Below are 24,708 nucleotides of genomic sequence, written 5' to 3' on the forward strand. Positions count from 1 at the left end.
GTGAGGGAGCGGTAGTCACAGAGGAGAATCTACTAAAGCAAAACTACATGGCTTCTTCCAGCTGCCATCCAGTCCCCCCCCCCAGTGCTTCCCATTGTTTGAACACAGCCAGAAGAAGCCAGCTGACATGGAGCCTAGGAAACATTGCCTGTGTGGGGTCAGGTTTCCTATCACACAGCTCAGAGCAAAAGAGAGAGGAAGAAGAGATTTGAAGGCAAACAGAATCAGAATTGACACACCTGAAAGGTCAAGAGCCACTGATCCTATTCACCTTTACGTAGCTAAGACATTATAAATATTTAGTAAATATTTACAGAAGTGCAGCTGTGATCATAACATTTCTTTTTTGCTTACTGAATATGTCATTTAGTCAGATTGTTACTCTGTTTTCTATTAATCAGACTGTCTTTATATCCTCTTTATTCATAAAAATGTCATTGATGACATTTACAGCTTTTTTGGATCCTTACCCATTCTGTCTTTTCAGTTGTATCTCCAGCTGTTCTCCATCATATACGTTGTGCTTTCTCCAAACTGGGCACGTCCCCCAAACATGTTCTCCATGTATACTTTTCATCAGCTTTTTTGGGATTCCCCAAACATCCTTCAAGACTCACCTCTTCTTTGTAACATTCATAATTTTTCCCAAGTTGGTAATACTTTCTCAAGTCCCTCTCCTCCCATAAAATAAGTCCTGTTGTCTTACCATCTTTGCTTTGTATTACAGTTATTTGCATATGTATCTTCTGGGTCCGTTTAGATAACTTCCTTATAGACAGAAACTTGGTTATTTGTAGATCTAGTAATATAAGGCACTATGTTAAGTCTTCCCAAGAATTGCTTACATTTTTAAGTAATAATTCAGAAACTTCTGGGAAATTATTAGAATATGTAAAGGAGATATTTTGAGGTCAGGGGGTTTGATATCTCTTGCTTTCTTCATCAGGCACCTCTGTCTTTAGCTTTCCCTCTCCATAAACAGGAAGAATAGAAGGCAGACTCTTGGCATCTCAGTTCCTAAAATTTGAATACTCTAGATATAGTTAGGATTTTATCTTTCCTTCTCTTTTCCAGTTATATTTCCCCTTCAGTCTATTTAACTTGTGCTTATTTCTACCTCCATTGAAAAGCAGGCCGAGGACAATATTATATTAAGAAAAAAGGAAACTCAGGCATGCTTTCTTACCTATTTGTACATCTTTGTCAGTAAGTTTGCACAAAGGATAGTTATTTTATTCTAAAGATGTTTTTAGTAAGGAGTAAAAAGAAATAATCACAAATGTTAATTGAAAGAGTAATTATTTGTATTCTAATAAGAGATCATTGCTCCCTATTTTGTATTTCCATTGTAACATTTGAGATTTGGAATAATTTATACTTAAAACTTTCTCTATTATTCTGATAGAGAATTGATTACAATCAAGTGTTCAACAATGATAAATAAGATTTTTATAAGTAAATAAGTGGTTAACCATACATATATTGTTAATATGGAAGTACTCAATTATTACTTTAGAGCATTGTTTTGGAACTCGTAGGACAAAAGTAAAACAGAATACATCAAGTCTAACCTAAAAATACGAACTCTAGGAGCACTTGGGTGGTTCAGTCGGTTAAGCATCTGACTCTTCATCTCAGCTTAGGTCTTGATCTCAGGGTTGTGAGTTCAAGCTGCGCATTGGGCTCCCCACTGGGCATGGAGCCTACTTAAAAAATAAATGAAATAGGGATGCCTGGGTGGCTCAGTCGTTAAGCATCTGCTTTCGGCTCAGGTCATGATCCCAGGGTCCTGAGACCGAGCCCTGCATCGGGCTCCCTGCTCGGCGGGAAGCCTGCTTCTCCCTCTCCCACTCCCCCTGCTTTCGTTCCTGCTCTCGCTGTCTCTTTCTCTGTCAAAAATAAATAAATAAAATCTTTGAAGAAGAAATAAAAAATAAGAAAGGGGGCACCTGAGTGGGGCAGTTGGTTACGCATCAGACTCTTGGTTTTGTCCCAGGTCATGATCTCAGGGTCGTGAGATCGAGCCCCGTGTGGGGCTCTGCCCATGGACACTGCTGGAGGTTGTGTATCCCTCTCCCTCTGCGCCTCCCACTCTGCTCTTGCTCTCTCAAATAAATAAATCTTAAAAAAAATAAATAAAATGGGAACTCTAGATTGCCCAAAATTGCGCATGTGTTTTTGGTTTGGGTTTTGGTTTTTTTTATTTATCTTTAAGTAATTTCTGTACCCAAAATGGGACTCGGTCTTCAAACCCTGAGATCAAGAGTTTCACACTCTACCCATTGAGCCAGCCAGATGCCCCTGAAGAATTGGGATTTTTTCATCTGAAGCAGTCATCAACCTGGATGGTATTCTAATTCCACCATCCAAATCACATTAGTCTAGAATAATTTGCCCCACCTTCCGGACCACTTGGGCTATGTGATTTCAGAATGCTGTGGGGATTTGGGGTTTTTTCCTTTTCTTGTAACCAGCTGTAGATCCTGGAAAAACCATTTAATGTCTTCTGTACTCAGTTTCCTCTTCTGCAGATTGAGGAAGCCCAAGGTCCATCTCAGGTCTAAAATTTGTGATTCCTGGATAAATCTGCTTGGAGGAGGCACTTGTTAATGTCTCTGGAAGGGCTCCTAGCATCCTGCAACCCAGCAAGAAAATGAAGCTCACATACTGAAGAGCCACCTAATGACTTAATGGGCTTTGATGTGGGAGGCTAGGTTTTAATTTTCTCTTAGAGCACATTCCCTGGGGTAAAGTGTACTTTGCAGTGGAATAATAACAACCACATCAGGTATTTCGATTGCTAGAGGATATCTCATTTAGAAATCAGGTGTAAGTCATATGCCTCTAACAGTTTTTACCATCAGAACAAAATAAAAACTCTCAAAGGAATGTTTATACCTGGGGTATAAGTCTGTAGCAGTGTCAGAAGTATCTAAGAATTAAGCATCTATAAATATTTAAAACAGTGAAATCACAAATACTAATTCTAATAATCTCTGTTAAGTTTGAGTAGAAGCCAAAAGGAACTAGCAAAGTCGCTAGGAACACTTTAAATATAAACATAATCCTATGGTCACATCTAACAACCACATTAGAAGAGTTGGGGGAAATGCGGAAGTTGTCTATGCAAGCACAGAATAGCTCTACCCATGGGAAAATGGATCATGTGGAGAATGCTGGAGTCTCTTTCCTCTCTTAGAAATTGCTTATAATGCTACCAGACAGAAACCAGGCTGCAGAATAAAATAAAGTAAGCCATTCTGCCTGAATTTCCAGGATTTAGCTACCCACATCCCTGTACACATGCATCATAGCTTTACACATGCTCTAGGTTTCTATGATTATGGACCAAAGATACTAAATCTTTTATTCACTTCTTTCTTCCATCTTCTCAAGGGCCCAGAAAAGTAGCAGTTGCTTGCTCTATGATACGATGGGAGAAACCGAGGTCCAGGAGGTTACGTATATGCTGTAAACTGCTTTTCCTTCAAATGCCAAAAATACTGAAGGAAGACAGTCCTTGATCATAGATTTTTATTCATTTGTTCATTTTCCCATTCATTTATTCTTTTGTCCATTTATTCGGGAACTTGTTCTGTTTTTAACATACCCTACTCTAAGGCAAGCTTCCTATAAATCCATCCCACTCACCCCCCTTTTTTTGCTGTATTTTACTGTGTGTATATACTTCATTCATGTATTCACCACTCGATGGATATTTGGGTTTTATATAACTTAGTTAAACTTATAAAATGTTTACAACCTTGCTTACAAGTTTTTGTGTGGACATGTTTGATTTCATTTGAGTAAATACTGAGAAGTAGGATTGCTAAATTGGGTTTAAATCTATCTCAGGGTGCCTGGCTGACTCAATTGTTAGAGCATGGGACTCCTGATCTTGAGTTCATGAGTTCAGGCCCCACGTTGGGCATAGGCTTACTAAATTAAAAAAAGTTTTTAAAAAATGAATCTACTATCTCGCTATTTGTTTCTATTTGTCCCATTTGTTACTTGCTCTTTTTTTCCTACATTCTTCTGGATTATTTTTAGTATTTCATTTTGTCTCCACTATTGGTTTATTAACTTCAGCTCTTTTATTTTTCTATAAAGTAAAGCAAAATTCATCAAGTCTAATCTAAAATGGGAACTCTGGAGTGCTCAAAGTTGGGCATGTTTTTAAGAGCAGAAGGTAAATATCTTAGATATTGCTATTTTAAAATGCATTATAATTTTTAAACACTTTATAGAAGTAATCTAGCCTTCTAACAAGCCTTTTCTCAACTGTATACTGAAGTGTCATGTCTTTAAGATAAACCATAAACTGTTTGATCTGTGATAATTCCTTGGCAGGGTAGTTAGCACTAATGATCATATTTTTTTCTGAGAAAGGTTAATTCTATCACTACATTCAGTCTAGGTTGGTTTCTCAACCTTATTTCATTATTACACCCTTGAGTATTTTTAGACTTTTTCCCCCCTAATCTCCCACATGATACTTTAATGTCACAAATACAGTGTTCATGTATTGTATGTACATCTGTGATTTATGCATTAAAAGGGTGATCTTCTCTTTGTTCCCTTGCCTCTCCTGTACCAATTTTCATCCCCTTAGTGCTATGTTATTTTTGAGAATGTTTGGTCTACAGAAAAGCAAATTCACATTAGGAATTTGATTTCACACCACCACCTGTTAGAAGTCTCAAGTGGTTATGAATACATCTGGGGTGCTTAATACTTTTGAAACTCTCCCATGAAAAGAAATTATCTTCAGTTTAAATTTTGAAACATATAAAAAGCTCCAGCTGCCTGCTTCCAAAGTGACTCCAGTGGTTCGTATACGTTTTAAATTTCTGTATTGGTGAAATCCTAGTAGCAGCTGAGTTATTCCAAATAAGGTAACTGTTAAAAAGCAAGCCATCATAAAAATGATTGCTTCTCAGCTGGCTATAGAATTGTAGGGTTTATATTGGGTTATTTGTGAAAAATAAAAAAAGGGAAAATAGCAATCTATCTTTGATCTAATTTCATAATTGAGATGATTTCATATCATCAGTGTTGGAGATACTGAAGTACTAGTATATGAGATAAAAGGTATACTCTGGTTTCTAAATGTCTTCCCCTAATCCAAAGGACAATATCTTTGGTTTTTTTATTTGTGTATTCTTTGTTTCTCTCTATAGCGTTAGTGAGCAAGCTGTTGGAAAACTGATTCATCAACTATAAGTAGAAAGTGGTGAGTTGGTTCCCAGATCCCAGCTAGGGCATTTTCTAAAATGGGATGACAATTTTCTTGCCCTTTGCTTTTATAATCTTCATATATAATGACTTCATAGGCACTCTAATTAGTCTTTTGACTTGGGGGGCCTGGTTAAAGATAAAGTTCCAGGTGAAAAGAATAGAATTTTAAATACGGAAGTAGATTTTAAATACAGAGGAGACCTAAATAATTGCTTTAGTCATGAAATACTTGAGTATTATACCAGCACTGAGATAAGTCTACTGCAAAGGTAAGTATAAGGGAATCTAGTATCTGATAAGAGGAGTATAGCACGTAATAAGAGGATTCAAAAAAGGAGCCTCTGAGGAAGTGGTAATTAACCATAGACCTGAAGAATGAGTTGGAATTAGCTAGGCTAAGAAGATAAGCTGCCGAAGCAACAGGAATGGAGTATACAGTGGTCTTGATAACAGAGCATTTGTGAATTTGCAGAATTGAAAGACCAGTTAGTCTGGGAGAGATGGAATGGCATGATAAAAAGCTAAAGAAGAAATGAGGATGCAAAACAAGTAGAGCTTCATATAACGTGTTAATGTAGGATTACATTTTTTCATTGAGATATAATCCACATCCCACAACAAGTAAAATTCAGTGGTTTTCAGTATATTCACAGTGTTTTGTAACCATCACCAAATTGTTAGTTCCAGAACATGTCCATCATCCTCAAAAGAAACACCAGACCCGTTAATAGTCACTTCCACTTGCCCCCTTCGCCCAAACTCTGGCAACCATTAATTTACTTTTTGTTTCTGTGGTTTTCCCTATTCTGGACATAACATGTAAATGGAATTCTACAATTTGTGGCCTTTTGTATCTGATTTCTAGAACCTTGTTTTCAAGATTCATACATGTCATAGCAAGTTGAAGTAGTTACTTCCTTTTCATGGCTGAATAATGTTCCACCGAATGGATATTCCACATTTTGTCCATTCATTGATGGACATTTAGGTTGTTTCCACTTTTTGGCTATTAAAAAAATGCTATGAGCATTCATGTACAAATCTTGTTTGGACATACTGTTTCAATTCTCTTAGATATATACCTAAGAGTAGAATCACTTGGTGATGTGGTAATTCTATGTTAATATTTCTGAGAACTTCCCAAGTGATTTTGCACCATTTTACATTTCTACCAGCAATGTATGAGATTTCCAGTTTCATCACATCTTTGTCAGTACGCACTATCTTTCTTAATTCTGACTATCCTAGTGGGTATGAATTGATACATCTTGTTGTGGTTTTGATTTTATATTTTCCTATTTACTGATGAAGTTGAGCCTCTTCTCATTTGCTTAGTGGTTTGTTCTTTATATGTTCTGGATTCTAGTTCCTTATCAGATAGATGACTTGCAAATATTTTCTTCAATTTTTGTCCATCATCTTGTGTTTTTTTTTTTTTTTTTTTTTAATTTATCAGAAAGAGAGCAAGAGACAGATGGAGATAGGGACAGAGAGCACAAGCAGGGAGGAGAGAGAGAAGCAGGCTCCCCAGTGAGTAGGGAGCCTGATATGGGCTGATTCCAGGACCTGAGCCGAAGGCAGACGCCTAACCAACTGAGCCACCCAGGCGCCCCTGTCCATTGTCTTTTCACTTCCTTCATAGTATCCTTGAAAGCACAAATGTTTTTAATTTTGATGAAGTTCAATCTAATTTTTCTTTAGTTGCTTGTTCTTTAGATGTCCTAAGAAACCATTAATCCTACATCAAAAAGATTTACACCTGTGTTTTGTTCTAAGACTTACAGTTTTTGCTCTTACACTTACATCTTTGATCTATTTTTAGTTAATTTTATATTTGGTATGAGGTATAACTTCATTGTTTTGATCCAGCTTCATTGTTTTGCATGTGGGTATCCAGTTCTCTTAGCACCAGTTGTTGAAAAGACTAATATTTCCCCCATTGAGCTGACTTGGCGCTGTTTTTGAAAATCAATTGACCATAAATGTCTGGAATGTTAATTCTGTCCCATTGATCTATAGGTCTATCCTTACGCTAGTACCACATTACCTTGATTACTGTTGTTTTGTAGTATGTTTTGAAGTGGGTACGTGTTAAGTCCACCATCTATTTCATTTTCAAGATTGTTTTAACTGCTCTGGGTCCCTTGTATTTCCCTACGGATGTTAGGATCAGTTTGTCAATTTCTGCACAAAAGGCAACTAAGATTTTGATAGGGATTGTGTTGAATCTAAGAGTATTGACATCTGAATAACATTAACTCTTCTAATCCATAAACAAGAGAGATCTATCTATGTATTTAGTCTTCTTTAATATTTTTCAGTAATATTTCTAGTTTTTAGTAGGATCATACACTTTTGTTAAACTTAATTCCTAAATATTTTATTCTTTTTGATGCCTTTGTAAATGAAATTGGTTTGTTTTTTTGTTTTTTTCATTTTTGGATTGTTCATTGCAAGTATATAGAAATGCAGCTGATTTTATCCTGAAGCCTTGCTGAAGTCACTTACTGACTTTAATAGTTTTTCTGTGTGTACATGGATTCCTTAGAATTTTTTATTTAGGACATCATGTCATCTGCAAATGAGGACATTTTTTTTCCTTTCCAGTGTGGACACTTTTTACTTCAGTTTCTTTCCTAATTGCCCAAACTAGAACTTCTGGTACAGTGTTGCATAGAAACGGCAAGAGCAAGCATGGTCTTGTCCCTGATCCTATGGGCAAAGCTTTGACTCTTTAACCTTCTGAGTATTACGTTAGCTGTGTGATTTTCACAAATGCCTTTATCTGGTTGAAGAAATTCCCTTATATTCCTCATATTTTTATCATGAAAAGGTGTTGGATTTTGTCAAGTGGTTTTTCTATATCTGTTGAGATGATAACATGGTTTTGTTCTTTATTCTATTAAAACAATGTATTGGGCCGACTTTACTCTTTTTTTTTTTAAGATTTTATTTATTTGACAGAGACACAGTGGGAGAGGGACCACAAGAGGGGAAGTGGGAGAGGAGAAGCAGGCTTCCCGCCAAGCAGGGAGCTCAGTGTGGGGCTCCATCCCAGGACCCTGGGACCATGACCTGAGCCGAAGGCAGACAGTTAACAACTGAGCCACCCAGGCGCCCCTCTTTTAATAGAGTGTATTACATTGATTTGTTTTTGTTTTGTTGAACCACTCTTTTTTTTTTTTTTTAAGATTTTATTTATTTATTTGAGAGAGAATGAGAAAGAGAGCACATGAGAGGGGGGAGGGTCAGAGGGAGAAGCAGACTCCCTGCCAAGCAGGCAGCCCAATGCGGGACTCGATCCAGGGACTCCAGGATCATGACCTGAGCCGAAGGCGGACGCTCAACCAACTGAGTCACCCAGGTGCAGTTGCACTTGGTTATGGTGTATAATCATTTTCAAATGTTAATGGATTTAGTTTGCTAGTATTTTGTTGAGAATTATTACATCTGCTTTTTCATAAGGGATATTGGTTTGTAGTTTTCATGTGATGTCTTTGGTTTTAGTATCAGATTACTACTAGTGTCAGCGTTTGAAATGGGAAGGCCTCTCTCATTTTTTATTTTATTTTTTTTTTTTTAAGATTTTATTTATTTATTTGACAGAGACAGCGAGAGCAGGAACACAAGCAGTGGGAGTGGAAGAGGGAGAGCAGGCTTCCCGCCAAGCAGGGAGCCCGATGTGGGACTCGATCCCAGGACCCTGGGATCATGACCCAAGCCGAAGGCAGACGCTTAACGACTGAGCCACTCAGGCGCCCTTATTTTTTATTTTTGAAAGAGTTGGTGAAACTTCTTTCAATGTTTGATAGAATTCACCAGTGAGGCCATTTGATCCTAGGCTTTTCTTTGTGAAAAGAATATTTATTACAGTTCAGTCTCTACTTGTTTTAGGTCTGTTCAGATTTTCTGTAGATTCTTGAGTCAGTTCAGTTAATGTCTAAGAAGTATTTGTTTCACCTGGGCTTTCTAAATTGTTGCCATATAATTGTTCATAGTATCCTTTTATAATATAAATGTTATAATATTTCAGTAAGGGTGATAGTAATGTCCCCTTTCCTTCCTGAATTTAGGAACTTGAGTCTTCTTTTTTTGTCAGCCTCTCTAAAGATTGATTACTGTTGATCTTTTCAGAGAATCAACTTTTTGTTTCATAGATTTTTCTCTATTTTTTTATTCTCTTTCATTTTTCTTCTCTTATCTTTTATTTTCTTCCTTCTGCTTTCTTTTGGGTTTAGTTTGCTTTTCTAGTCGTAAAATGAAAGGATAGGTTATTGGTTAGAGATCTTTCATCTTTGAAATGTATTTACAGATATAAATATACCAGTAAGCACTTCTTTAGCTGCATCCATAAGTTTTAGTATGTTGCATTTTGTTTTTGTTTATCTCAAAATATTTTCTACTTTCCTTTTGTTTTCTTCTTTGACCCTTTGATTAGGAGAGTGTTGTTTAATTTCCACATATTTGTGAATTTCTTATTACTGATTTCTAATTTTAGTCTTGCCAGAGAGCATACTCTATATAATTTGTCTTTTAATTTATTGAAACTTTTTTTATGTCCTCATGTGTGGTTTATCCTGGAGGATGTTCACATGCACTTGAGAAGAATGTGTATTCTGCTGTTGTTGGGTGGAGTAGGCTATAGATGTCTGTTAGGTCTAGTTGGTTTATAGTGTTCAAGCCTTCTCATTCCTGACTGAGCTCTCTAGTCTATTCATTATTGAAAGTAGGATGTTGAAGTCTGTAACTTCTATTGTTGAATTGTCTAGTTCTTGTTCCACTTCTGTTAGTTTCAGCTTCATGTTTTGGGGGGCCTTTGTTGTTACATGCATATATGCTTGTAATTCTCTTTTTGATTCATTAAATATCTTATCATTATGTTTGTGTCTACTAACAATATTTGTCTTAATTTGTCTGATATGGTATAGCCTCTCCAGCTCTTAGTTACTGTATGATGGTATATCTTTTTCCATCCTTTTATTTTCAACCTATTTGGTGTTTGAATGTAAAGTGTGTCTGTTGTCAAAAGCATGTAGTTGGATCGTATTTTTTATTCATTCTGTGTGTCTGTACCTTTTTATTGTGTAATCCATTATCACTTAATATAATTACTGATAAGGTGAGGATTTTGCCTGCCATTTTGATACTTGTAGTCTATATATATTTTATGTTTACTTTTTCTGTTACTCTTCTATTACTGCCTTTTTTGTGTTGGATATTTCCAATTTACCATTTTAATTCCATTGTTTCCCTTTTTTTCTTAATTTTTATTTTAGAGAGCACGTGCAGGCGAGCAGGGAGGGGGCTAAGGGAGAGAGAATCCTCAAGCCAACTCGCTGATGAGCGCAGAGCCGTGTGTGTGTGTCTCTCTCTCTCTCTCTCTCTCCCCCTCTCCCTCCCTCTCTCTCTCTCTCTCTCTCTCTCTCTGTCTCTATCTCAGGCTCCCAAGATCATGACCTAAGCCAAAAACTAGAGTCTGAACACGTAACCAATTGAGCTGCCCAGGTGCGCCCCCGCCTCTCCATTGTTTCCTTTATGTTTTTTATTTTTGAGCCTTTGTTTTAGTGATTGCTTGGAGGTTACAAGTAACTTAAAACAATCTTGTTTGGATTAATACCAACTTAATTTAAATAGTATATAAAAACTTTGCTCCTCTTTAACTCCATTTTCTTCCCCCTTTTTGCTTTTAAGATCATATAAATTATATCTTCATCATTATATGGTCACCAACCCAGATTTATACTTACTATATACAGTTGTCATTTAAAGCAGAAGGAAGTTACAAACAAAAAGTAATTTATACTGTTTTATGTTTTCCTGTACAGTTACCTTTATTGGTGTGTTTTGTTTTTTTAACATGGATTTGTTTCACTGTCCAGTGTCCTTTAATTTTAGCCTAAAGGACTCCCTTTAGTATTTCTTAAAGGGCAAGTCTGCTGGCAACAATGTCTTCGGGTTTTGTTTCATTTTGTATTTTTAATCTGGGAGTAGCTTAATGTCTCCATTTTGAAGGGATTTTGCTGGTCTTGGTTGGATTTTTGTTGTTGTTAGCACTTTACCTCATCTCCCTGCCTCTGGCCTCCATGGTTTCTCATGAGAAAAAAAGCTGTTAATCTTACTCAGGATCCCTTGTGAGGTTTCTCTCTGCTTGTGATGTTTCTCTCTGCTTTCCAAATTCTCTTTGTCTTGACAATTTGATTATGAGATGTCTAGATATGGATTTCTTTCCGTGTATCCTACTTGGAATTTATTGAGCTTCCTAGATAAATAAATTAAATAATTCTCAAATTTTGGATGTTCATTATTTGGACATTAATTCTTCAAATACTCCTTCTGCCTTTTTCTGTCTCTCCTCCCCTGGGACTTTGATTATGCTTATGTTGGCACAACGGATGGTGTTCCACAAGTCTCAAAGACTGTTAACTTTTTGTGATATTTTTTTGTTTTTGTTCCTTATGCTGGATAATCTCATTTGAGCTGTGTTCAGGTTCACTAATTCTTTCATCTGCCTCTTCACATCTGCTGTTGAGTCCCCCCTCTAGGGAATTTTTCATTTTAGTTTTTATACTTTTCAACCCTAGAATTTCTGCTTGGTTTTTTTTTTGTATAATTTCTGTTTTTCTTATTTCTTTTTGATGAAACATTGCTCATAATTTTTTTTAGATATTTAGGAATAGTTTTCTTTAGTTCTCTGAACTTACTTAAAACAGCTGATTTTGGGGACATCTAGGTGAGGCAGTCGTTTAAGCATCCGACTCTTGATTTCATCTCAGGTTGTGATCTCAGAATCATGAGATTGAGCCCTGCATCAGGCTCTGAGCTAAGTGCAGAGACTGCTAAAGTATCTCTCTCCCTCCCTCCCTCCCTCTCTCTCCCTCTCCTTTTTCCCCTCCCCACCATGCTCATGCTTGTTCTTTCTTTCTCTCTCAAATCTTTAAAAAATGAAGTAGCTGATACTAAGTTTTAACTGTAGTTAAAAACTCTAAAGTTTTTAAAGTTTTAACTCTTTGCTTCCTTAGGGATGATTTCTATTGACTGCTTTTATTTTGCCTTGTGTTTTTTTGTTTTTTTTTTTTTTAAGTTTTTATTGGAGAGTGAGAGCACGAGCAGGGTGAGGGATATAGGGGGAAGCAGACTCCTCGCTGAGCAGGGAGCCCGATGTGGGTCTCGATCCCAGGACTCCAGGATCATAACCTGAGCCAAAGGCAGACACCCAACTGAGCCACCCGGCGCCCTTATTTTTGCCTTGTATATGAAACATACTTTCTTGTTTCTCTGCATGTCTCATATTTTTTTGGTGTAAATTAGACATTTTAAATAATATAACGTGACAGCTCTTGTAATCAAATTCTCCTGCCTCCCTCATGTTTGTTATGGCTCTTTGTTGTTTCAGCAGTTGCTGTGAACTGCCTCAACTAAATCTGTAAAGTCTTTATTCTTTGAGTTTATATTCTATGATTGGACACTGAATTTTTTTTTTTTTTTTTTTTTTTTTTGAAGCTTGGAGTCCATAAGTCTCCCATTGTTTGTCAAGGGGCTCTGTGTATGTTGGGGCATGCTTGAACATTCAGCTAAGCAGTTGGCAACTCTGCCTTAGCCTGCTTACTCAGAGCCTTACTGGTCAGCCAGAGGTGAGGGCTTAGGGCCTTGTCAGATCTCTTCTGAGTATGTGCACTGCCCTACACTTGTACATGTCCTTCTAATATCCCAGGAATATATCCTAACTTTTCAGAGCCTGCCATGGACTGCTCATACCCAGCTCTGTGTGTGTGTGTGTGTCTGTATGTTTTGTGGTTTTTTTGTTTAGCTTGTTTGTCCCACTCTTCGTCACTGGTAGCTGTAGTGTTAAGCTATTCCTACTGATAGTTTTAGGCAAACATCTTAAAGGAGAAGGTTCTTTGCACTGGGTAAAATCTGATTCAATTCAAAGACAAGCCATGCAGCTGGAGGTTTCCAGGTAATTTTTACACAGATCACATTATTCTGGGAATGGGAATGAGTCTTTGGAAAAATTCCAGCCCTGTCTGACCCCTCCATTGGCTGCTAAGCTGTTTGAAAATCAGCAGCCTGGAATCACAGTTAAAACAAGTATACCACTCAGCTGGGGATATGAGCATGAGAATAGAGCAAGTTAAAATGCCACAATGTTCATTATTACTGACGCTCTTCTATTTTTCTTAAATGCTCCCAAGACTTTGATTATTTTCTGAGTTCTGTAAAAGTTTTTCTCTTTTTAACCATTTGTGCCAGTGTTCTCATTGCTTTTATGGAGGAGAGGATTTTTGGAGGTCCTTACATGGTCATTCCAGCTGAAGCTGCTCAGAATTTAGAAGTTTAAACTGAGTGCTATGGAAAGTGATTGAAGGGCTTTACACAAGGGAGTAATTTCACCAGATTTGATCCACAAGTCAAGACAAGTGTGATGCCTTACAGATGAAGCACCCTAGTCCTGGAAGATATGTGATATTTTTTGCCCCAAATTCACAATGCTTATTTTTACTGAATAGAGTAAAAACCTGGTCTCCCAATATCCTATCCAATATTCTTTCAGTATTAACATGCTGTTTTTAGTGGTGGGTTTAGGTAAACGCCAATAATGCTAAGAAACAAAAGAACAAAGGCTGCTAGTCAAGACAAATGAAGCGTTCATATGTGTGCGAGTACCAAGGACTGATAAATAAGATTGTTCCGTAAATGTCAGTTAGATGTAAATGCTGTCGTTGTTGTTGAAATAGTGTTTTGATTCCCAAAGGCATAAATTAAAAAATCAAGGAAGTGCCTTTCTTTGCTTTCCTTCAAAGCAGGTCTCTTGTTCATTTTTCTCTTAAAACCGTTAGGCAAATAAGTGAAATGTACAAGTAAATAGCAACATGGGGAGAATGTAGTTTTTTGATAATCCAGTAAGTTACTTATATAACTGTCTGCCAGCCTGGTCAGTATGGAGGTTATGGAGAAGAACATTGATTATTTATTAGTTCTCCTCTTATGTATCATTACTTATAGATTCGCTTGTAAGCATTACTGTGCATTAATTGTACTTGATCAAATACCGTATGTCTTTAGGTTAGCTAGAGTTTTTTCCATCAAACAACCATGTATTCTATGAAGACTGCTTTGTACTGCAACACAAACTGGTGGTTCTGGGCAAGGCTGCAGAAACCCAGCACATTCCACCTGAGGTTCCATTTGTGATAAGAAACTGCATTTCTGTTTTGGCGAAAGTACTGAAGTTACTGGAATTACCTAACCTTCTGTTTTTCATTTAGGTTACTTACAACAGGAAAACCTCACTTCTACCTGCCAAACTTTTATTTTGGAAAGTTCAAATTTAAAAGAATACGCGGAACATTGTACAGATGAAGGTTTTATTCCAGCCTGCTTACTGGTGAGTGATTTGTTCCTTAAGGGAAATAGTTCTTCATTGACCAGCATGAGCGACTATAAACAGCAGTCCTAACATCAGCTCATTAGCAGTTTCAAAATTGGTAGACATTTGATAGTTAGTATTAATGCATGACTGAAAAGACCGAAAGAAGGCCAGCTCTTCTTTTCACATGCTTATGCCAAAGCTGGCAACTTTGCTTCTAAGACTCACTTTCAAAATAACACTTTCGGGGTGCCTAGGTGGTTCATGTGGTTAAGCGTCTACCTTTGGCTAAGGTCATGATCCCGGGGTCCTGGGATCGAGCCCCGCGTCAGGCTCCCTGCTCAGTGGGGAACCTGCTTCTCCCTCTGCCAATCCCCCACTCCCCCCAGCTTGTGCTCTCTGGCTCACTCGCTCTCTCTCTGTCAAGTGAATAAAATCTTAAAAAAAAAAATTATACTCTCATTTCTTTTAATTTTTTATTTTTTCATTTGACAGAGCGAGCGAGCGAGCAGGGGGAGCGGCAGAGGGAGAGGGAGAAGCAGGCTCCCCGCTGAGCAGAGAATCCGATGCAGGGCTCAATCTCAGGACCTGAGCCAAAGGCAGACACCTAGCCGATTGAGCCACCCAGGGGCCCTGACACTCTCATTTCTAACTAGTTTCACTACTGCCTGTCTTAGGGCTCACTTGTTTTCTGCCTGCTATGGACTAAATATTTGTGTCCCTCCAGAATTCATAGGTTGAAACCCTAACCACCAATGTGATGGTTTAGTGGTGGGGCTTTTGGGAATTAATTAGGTTTAGATTAGGTCATGAGGTTGGGCCCCTTGGGATGTGATTATTGCCTTTAGAAGAGGTGGAAGAGAGAGATCTTTCTCCTCGAACAGGCACGGAGGGGATGCCATGTGAGCACACAGCAAGAAGGGAGATGTCTGGAAGCCAGGAATTTGGCCCTCACCAGGAACCAAATTGACCAGCACCTTGATTTTCATTTAGGCCCTCACCAGTCTCCAGAATAAGAAATGCCTGTTATTTAAGCCACCTGCTCTGTGGTATCTTATCTCAACCCATTTTTTCCTATGTCTGCTTGCTTAATTTAGACAAATATAAAACAGGTGTTTTGTTACCTTGTTGTCACCTCTTTTTAGAATATCACTAGACCAACAGAGCATCATTTGGAATATAATAGAGTTTGGAGCTACGTTATTTGACATAGTATTTTTTTTTTTTTTAAAGATTTATGTATTTGAGAGAGAATGAGAGACAGCACGAGAGGGAAGAGGGTCAGAGGGAGAAGCAGACCCCTGCTGAGCAGGGAGCCCGATGTGGGACTCGATCCCGGGACTCCAGGAACATGACCTGAGCCGAAGGCAGCCACTTAACCAGCTGAGCCACCCAGGCGCCTGACATAGTATTTTGCTAATTTATTTTGAACATGTCTCAAATTCATTTCAGTTATCATAGACAACATGCTTATCTATGGAGGAAACCTGAAAAAACCTCCAAAACTGCTGGAGAATATCAAACATACTATGTTCATTTAACATGTCAGTTCTCCCCATTGTGATCTGTATATCCATTACAATCAAAATCCCCACAAACATTTTTGTAGATAGCAACAAGCTGAATTCTAAATTTTACATGGAAAAGCAAAGGAACTATAAAGTAGCCCAAATAATTCTTAAAAAGGATAGGTTGGAAGACTCCCATTACTTGATTGTAAGACTTACTAACAACCTCTAATAATCAGGATTGCTAACAACCTCTAATAATCAGGATTGAGTGGCATTAGAGGAAGGTTAGGGACTTAGATTGGTGGAACAGAATAGAGCCCAGTGTAGACACACACACACAACTGATTTTGACCAAAGTGCAAAAGCAATTCACTGGAGAAAGAGTAATTTTATCAACAAATGGAGATAGAACAATTAGACATCCAGATTCAAAAAAAGATCCTCTACACATACCTTATATAAAGATTAACCCAAGTGGATAAAAGACCAAAGGTGCAATGTAGAACTGTAAGATATTTTTTTTTTTTTTGAGAAAACTTGTGTAAACATGGGTTTGATGATGAGTTTCAGATGTGATACCAAAAGAACTGACAAAAGGATAAATTGGTAAATTAAACTTCGTAAAAATTTAAAAATTTTGCCCTACAATAGACTGTTCCAAGAATGACAAGCCACAGGCTGAAAGAAACTATTTACATTATCACATCTGTGGTAAAGAATTTGTACCGAGAATACCTGTTAAAAAACTGTTAATTTAAAAAAAAAAAAAAAACGAAGAAAAAAAATTTTTTTAAAGATTTCACTTATTTATTTGACAGAGAGATAGCGAGAGCAGGATCACAAGCAGGGGGAGTGGGAGAGGGGGAGAAGCAGGCTTCCTGCCAAGCAGGGAGCCCGATGTGGGGCTCGATCCCAGGACCCTGGGATCATGACCTGAGCCAAACGCAGACGCTTAATGACTGAGCCACCCAGGCGCCCCAAAAAACGAAATTTTTAATGGGCAGGAGATCTGAAGATGGCAATAAGCTTATGGAAAAAAAACTCCAAAAGAGAAAAACAAGAAAAAAATGCTCCAAATCATTTGTTATTGGAAAGATGCAAATGAATAAGGAGATACCAATATATACCTATTAGAATGGCTAATGTAAAAAACCATTTAAAAATTGCCAGATACTTAGCACTAAGGATGGAAAGCAGTAGGAATTCATTCATTGCTCATTCAACTCAATCATACAACCACTTTGGAAAACAGATTGACAATTGTTTATGAAGTTAAACATACATTGAGCTAAATACATACGAGTTAAACGTGCCTAAAACATGCATGAGACCCAGCACTCCTACACCCAGATATTTACCGAAGTGAATTGAAAAACATATTCACCCAAAATCCTGCACACTAATGTTCATATGTGATGGTCAAAAATCAGAAGCCACCATGCGGTCCTTCAGCCAGTAAGTGGGTAAACTATGGTATAGCCATAGAATCAAATACTACTAAGCAATAAAAGGCAACACACTGTTGATTCACACAACAGCATGAATGAATCTTAAATAAATTCCCCCGAGTTCCTCTAAATTAGCCATTCTCAACAAATAAGTAAGATGGTATTGTAGATAATTGGAGCTAGGACTCTGGGAGAAAGAAGATACAGATAAGCCTAAGTATGAAACCTGTGGTGTTGAGTCGTAGTCAGAGATACCACTATGAAGCCATGTTTAATATTTGTAGAAATCTATACAGATATAGGTGTGTTTGTTTATTTGGATTAGCATGTCCGTGTGGTTGTGTAGCTTTCTGCTGTGAGGGCCCAGCTGCAGTGGTTCCCCAGTAGCTACATGCACACCTAGCCGCTAGATCTCCTCCCAGGTCTGGAGGCTAGGAAGTCTGAGATCAAAGTGCTCCTGATTCAGTTCCTGGTGACGGTTGTCTTCTCAGCTTAATAGATGGCCACTTTCTCCACTGTGTCCTGATGTGAATTTTGGGGGACACAATACCAGTCATTCACAAATTAATGTTAGCTACTAGATAATAAGGCAAGGTAGAATGACCAAGTTAGTATTAAGCAAATCCCCAAACTTATCAGGCTTTAGTTAAGACAGAACAAAGTAGAAATCTTTAGGAGAGAAAAGGAAACTGATCACCTGTCCTGTGTTAGACGTTGTCTTAGACATGTGTCATGTATCCTTACTTAATCTTCACAACAAATGACTCTACGAATTAAGAAGTAACATGTCCACTTTTACATATGAAAGTAAGCCTTCCAGAGTCTTACAACCTCAAACTTGAGGTAATAAAAACCTGCACTTTAGTAGTAGGAGAAACTGGGGCGGGGCGGGGGAGGAAAACAAGTTTGTGAGAGGATAGAAGTGAAAATAGGAAGGTGCTGGTCCTTGAGAAGGCTCTCTCTTATGCTCTGTGTCTTTTCACTTTGTTTTTTGGCAGGTTCATATGGCTTTCAGGATAGAAAGGGCAAATTAGGAGTGAGTCCTTACTGTTTTTAAAGAGTTATGTGACTGAGGGCACCTGGGTGGCTCAGTGGTTAACCATCTCCCTTCAGCTCAGATCATGATCCCAGGATCTTGGGATAAAGCTCCGCATCGGACTCCCTGCTCAGTGGGGAGTCTGCTTCTCCCTCTCGCACTGCGCCTCCCCCCAGCTCATGCTCTCTCTCTCTCTCCCTCTCACTTTCTCTTAAATAAATAAAATCTTAAAAAAAAAAAAAAAAAAGTTACGTGACTAGATCCCTACCCCACAGCTGAAAACTGCTTTTCTGCCTTTGGACTGTCTTAGCTAATGAAACAGTCACAGTGTCTTATGCAAAGAGGCAAGATTCATGACTTGTAGATTTGATGCAACCCCTACCTTAAGTGACTCTTCACTTTTGATAAGCTGTTCTTACCCTAATCTGTTCTTCATCAAAAAATCCAGATCTTTTATAACTTTATACAGTGAAATGTTTCATGGTGGGAAATTATTAGTAGTATTGCACAACTTTTATAATGCTTGATCTTTTTCTTTTCAGTCCTTGTTTGGAAAAAACCTGACAACAATTCTGAATGAGTATGTAGCTATGAAAGCAAAAGGTAAGAATTGAGAGGGTCAGGGATTCTTTTCTATTTTACACAGGATTTATCTAATAGTTTTAATTGGAAACAATTTTTAAAGACTGTTAATGCCTCCTAAAAGCCAAAAGAAAACTTGTCTCAGTTATGATGAGATATGTTTTACTGAGAGATATCTAATCAGTTTGCATTTATATTGATTAATAAGTCAATGGCAAAAATCTGAAAGCTAGAGAATATAACAAAATAATTTTCTTAAAAAATAAAACTCAAGGGCGTCTGGGTGGCTCAGTTGGTTAAGCGACTGCCTTCGGCTCAGGTCATGATCCTGGAGTCCCTAGATCAAGTCCCGCATCGGGCTCCCTGCTCGGCAGGGAGTCTGCTTCGTCCTCTGACCCTATCCCCTCTCATGTGTTCTCTCTCTCATTCTCTCTCTCTCAAATAAATAAATAAAATCTTTAAAAAAAATAAATAAAACTCAAGTCTAAGTGTCTAAACTGATGAACATGTTCTGTGTGTTACAGAATTTCAAGTCAATATTTTAATTTTAAGGTCTTGGTAGTCTAAACCTCAACACAGGAACCAGTCATAAAATTCTGGTTTATATTAACCAGAATATAAAATAATACTTGCCTAAGTTAATATTTTAGGGGGAAAGTTAAAATTGTTTGTTTTATTCTCCAATACTGATTATTTTTGTAATTCACAACATTAACAAAAGAATTACCATAAAATAATAACATTGAAAAAAAGGAAAGATGCTTATTTATTACTTTGGGTATTTGTCTTTAGGCAGCTTTGTGCTGAATGCTTTCCTTTGTTTTACTTCAGTCCTTAAAAAAACCCAGTTACAGGTGTTGATTGTTAAAATAATTTTTAAATATCAGAAAACAGAATTAGAGAAGCCATATAACTTTTTCCAAGATCACAGCACTAGAAAAAAATGTAATAGGCCTAAATATTCTTACAGGAATATTTAGAGTGTAAATAACTTCAGAAACAATATGCTATTGGATTACAAAGGTTTAATCCCATTTTTATGTTGGGTAGCTTTCTCTGGTTTGAGTTTTTTTATAAGTATATAGTAAAGATTTTAAATATCCTAGAAGTTTCCCATCACTGTGGGCTTTTAGAGCATATTCAAAAAAAAAAATTAATCCGTCCTCAGGAATTTTAGCTGTAACTTAAGTATAGTAACTGGTGGGGCTTTTATTAAGGGGTTGCTGAGTGATCGCAGTGATTTGGACATAAAAACAGTGGTTGTAGAAAAATAATTTCCATAGTCACAGGAGTTTGCGTAACCTTTATGATATTTATTATAAATCAGATTATTTTAATTAACATTCAAATGTAGTATGATGTCAAATAGAACAGATTTAAAATAGTTTGCCCTTTTGAGGGACAGGCTCAGTTGGTGGAGCATGTGACTCTTGATCTTAGGTTGTTAAGTTCGAACCCCATGTTGGATGTAGAGATTACTTAAATCTTTAAAAAAAAAAAAAGTCTTTTTTTAATGCAAAGAAGTTAAAAAATTGATCTATAAAAGCTTCAGAGGCTTTACAAATTCCCATTTCCACTCATATTGCATCTGATACTCAATGGCTTAAGAAAAGAAGCCAGTCTCGTTTATAGTTTTTTAGGCCATTTTACAAAATAGGCTTATTTCTTAGTTTGTGACATATGTCAGCAGCTTAGAGGAAAGTTTGTTTTCCTTATTCATTTTGTGTCTAAATTAAGTGATGAATTTTCTTTGACTGTATTTATTAAGAAACTTTTCCTCTTATGCTCTAGAAACATCAAATGATGTCCCAGCAATTATGTCATCTCTATGGAAGAAGTTAGACCATACACTTTCTCAGATCAGGTAATAAAAAGCCTGTATAGTAAGTTTATCAGAACATGCATGATCATTTTGGAATGCAAACACATGTAGGAAGCTGTTCAGTTTTAAATCTTCTTAAGACCCACACAGTGCATTTCTGTGATACTGATCTAATTTTAAATTTACTCTAGAGGTTATTGATATTTGTTTTTTATTGGAATAATTTGACATAAAATGCATACTTCAGTAAAATGTTGAGAAATAAGGAAATTGAGATTTATAGATATTTAGTAACATTCCCATGTTCCCAGAGCAAGTTAGAGGCAGATCTCTGGCTAGAATACAAATCTAATGCCAGTCTTGTGTGAATTCCCTTACATAGTTGCGTCTTGGTTACTCATGCAAAGAATTGATGTGTTGAATTCATGCCTCATTGGTTCTTGCCCTATAAAGAAACAAACTTGAATAATAATGCTACTTCTGGGACCTTCTAATTTTAGAATTTCCTCATGGTAGCAGTGTCTCCCTTTTACCTAGGTCATGTCATGGCCTCGGATGCCAGCCCTTACTGGTATCAATTATAACATCTCTTATTTAACTTTAGAATCTAGTATGAAAACTGAGTTTTTTACCCTTTCTCCCAGAGCTACAGGTGAATACCCAACATAAATTCAGCAGGGGCTTGGGGTCCCTGAGTGGCTCAGTCGGTTGAGCCTCCAACTCTAGGTTTTGGCTCAGGTCATGATCTCACGGTTGTGAGACTGAGCCCCATGTGGGGCTCTGCACTCAGCAGGGAATCTGCTTGGAATTCTCCCTCCCTCTGCCCTTGTGCTCCTGCTCCCTTTCTCTCTCTCTGTAAAATAAATAAATCTGTAAAAAAAACCACCTCAGCAGGGGCTCCATTCCTTCCTCGGTTTAAACCCTGAAGTGGCCCCAAACGCTTTCTGTCTGACTTTGTGCCACATCTCATTGGACAGTCTCACCTGTTTTCCCCCATTTCAACTCATTTCCTCTCTTTCAGACACTCTTTCAAAAACATTCACAATCTGGGGCACCTGCGGCTCAGTCAGTTCAGCATCCAGCTCTTGATTTCTGCTCAGGTTCTGATCTCAGGGTCTTGGGATGGAGCCCCGCATCAGACTCCCCCCTCGGCAGGGAGTCTGTTTGAGATTCTCTCCCCCTGCCTCTCCCCCTGCTCACACGGTGTCTCTCTCTAAATAAATAAATTCTAAAAATCTTTTTTTAAAAAAGACATTCACAGTTTAACACCTATAAATATTTATAAGTTACTGAGATATCTTATTGACAAGGTACTACATAAAAATAAAAGGCTCTTCGCCAGGTATTCTCCAGGGTGGTTTGTGTGTTATTAACAGTGCTTATTCAGGGACCCCTGAGTGGCTCAGTTGGTGAAGCGTATGCCTTTGGCTCAGGTCGTGATCTCAGGGTCCTGGGATCGAGCCCCCACGTCAGACTCTCTCTGCTCAGTGCGAAGTCTGCTTCTCCCTCTCACTCTCCCTGTCTCTTTCCCCCCTCTCTCTTTCTCTCTCAAATAAATAATCTTTTAAAAAAGTGCTTAATCAGTTTAGTAAGTTTTGTTGCTCTTGTTGGTAGAGACTTATTTAACAGATTTCCCAGGAAGATAGCAGTATCCATGATTGGGTAACCATAATAAAAGGAGAATCACCTTATATTATGAATTATATGTTTACCTTTTTCTCTTGTTAGAGGCTGGATAAAATAGTTTATAGTCATAAATTTGATAAAATCAGGATGTCCTTTGAAGTTAACTTTGGGATTCTGGAGTATTTATGGAGTCCTATGCGAAATCAGAATCTCTCTGGGAAGGTATCTCTAGTGGTAAGGGTAATTATGCACAACTTTCTTAAATATATAGACTTCCTAAAGTCAAGTCAAATTCTTGATGGGATGTCAGAGTTCTCTAATGCATACTGCACTGGATAGAAGCTTGATGATTAAAATCATATGTGCATGAGTGTGCTTACCTGCTACTCTTCTAAAGCAAGTAAGATTTGGTCACCCCCCCCAAAATAAATGCGCTTGTCTTTTTTGTCTGAGAGAGATCTATTGCCTTTAATTCAGTTTACTTCAGGTCTGTTACTAAATTAGAATGTATCTTGGCAGCAGAAATATTTTCATGTCTAACTATTTTGTTTTATTTTTTAGGAGCATGCAAAGTTCCCCAGGCTTTGTTGCTAATCAGAGAGGTTGGTATTCAACTTTAAACTATAAATAATGTTCAGAATTACTTCATACTCATACATACTATCAGATGAACATTTTCATTAACAGTACATTTGCGCCAAGTATCTATTTTGTTTAAACTACTGCTTTTCTAAGTACAGTTATTATAATAGGAAGTATTTTCATTTATTGTAGAAATAAACATTTGAAATACTCCCTATTTTTTTTCAGTGGCTCTCATGTATTCACATCTTTTTAATTCTCACTTCAAAGGTTTGTAGAGGTATTATCAGTATGAATTATTACAGAAGAAATATACTCGTAGATTTATGCAGTTTGTGTGTACAGATGACCCTTGAGCCACACTGCTTTGAACTGTATGGGTCCACTTATTCACACATTTTTTTCTAAATACAGTACAGGAGTGTAAATGTATTTTCGTTTCCTGTGGTTTTCTTAATAACATTTTGTTTTCTCTAGGTTGCTTTATTGTAAGAATACAGTATAACATACAAAATATGTGTTAATCAACTATTGGTTATTGGCACAGCTTCTAGTCAACATTAGGCTATTCGTTAGGTTTTTCGGGAGTCCTAAGTTATAGTTGGATTTTCAACTGTACAGAGGGTCGGTGCTCCTAACCCCTGTGCTGTATAAGGGTCAGGTGTACTCACTTCAGTTTGTTTCATAGGGAATTACCAGATAATTTCAACATAAATTTAGTTGATACTTTCAAGGGCTCTTTTTTAATCTGTAGATTTCACATGTTAAATAGTAGGACATGTATCATGTAGACTTGTTAAAATTGCCAGAGTACTCCAACAGTTTACTTTTAAATGCTCATGTGTTTCAGTCCGAACAAGAAGTGGAATTGCAGAAATCAAACGACAGAGAAGGCTTGCCGCTCAAGCAGCGCCTGTCAGTTCAGACTTGCTGACTTTAGCGTATCTTTCAGGACAGTGTACTACTCCTCCTCCTCCTCCACCTCCTCCCCCAGCAGCTACACAGGTTATGAGGCCGGCTGGCCAGATTTCAGCTCCTTTGAGATCAAATTTTATAGTGGTCAACCATTCACAGCCACAAGACACTGCTGCCAGTAAGTTTAAATTTTCTTCTCTGAAATTTTGTAACTGTATAAATAGATGATACGCTACACTTATATATGCGTTTTATAAAATTATACCAAAAAAAAACAAAAAAGACAGGATGGAAGTAGAATACACTTTGGGTAGGTTTGCCTTAAAGTAAACCTATTACTATACTTATGAGACATTTTAATCTAGGATTATTTCTATTCTAACTGAAGGATAGAAAAGACTCTTGTTATATTTGATTTTAAAAGTAATACACATTACATTTGATCATCTCCTTATCTTTGTTCATGGCAGTCTGTTCTACAGTGAGGAATGTTCTTCCAGTACACCTCCATTTCTGCATGTTACAAATCTTTCATATTTCTATGAATCTGAGAGCTAGGCATAAACTTAGAGACCATCTGG

At 37.4% G+C, this 24,708-nt stretch overlaps 1 protein-coding gene across 3 annotated transcripts in view; it reads left to right on the top strand.

Annotated features, from left to right (window-relative positions):
* LOC123857850 (protein NPAT) overlaps positions 1-24,708 on the top strand; it is a 57,011-nt gene that overhangs the window by 3,488 nt on the left and 28,815 nt on the right. For all 3 annotated transcript variants that reach the window (XM_045895118.3, XM_045895116.3, XM_045895117.3), the window contains exons 2-6: positions 14,505-14,623; positions 19,143-19,203; positions 20,974-21,046; positions 23,192-23,232; positions 24,063-24,305. In XM_045895118.3, coding sequence (XP_045751074.1) covers positions 14,505-14,623; positions 19,143-19,203; positions 20,974-21,046; positions 23,192-23,232; positions 24,063-24,305 — 537 coding nt within the window. The remainder of the gene's footprint in view (positions 1-14,504; positions 14,624-19,142; positions 19,204-20,973; positions 21,047-23,191; positions 23,233-24,062; positions 24,306-24,708) is intronic.

This window comes from Mirounga angustirostris, unplaced genomic scaffold (assembly GCF_029215605.1).
Source record: "Mirounga angustirostris isolate CCGP_5_RB_7025 unplaced genomic scaffold, mMirAng1.0.hap1 SCAF_13, whole genome shotgun sequence".
Lineage (NCBI taxonomy): Eukaryota > Metazoa > Chordata > Mammalia > Carnivora > Phocidae > Mirounga > Mirounga angustirostris.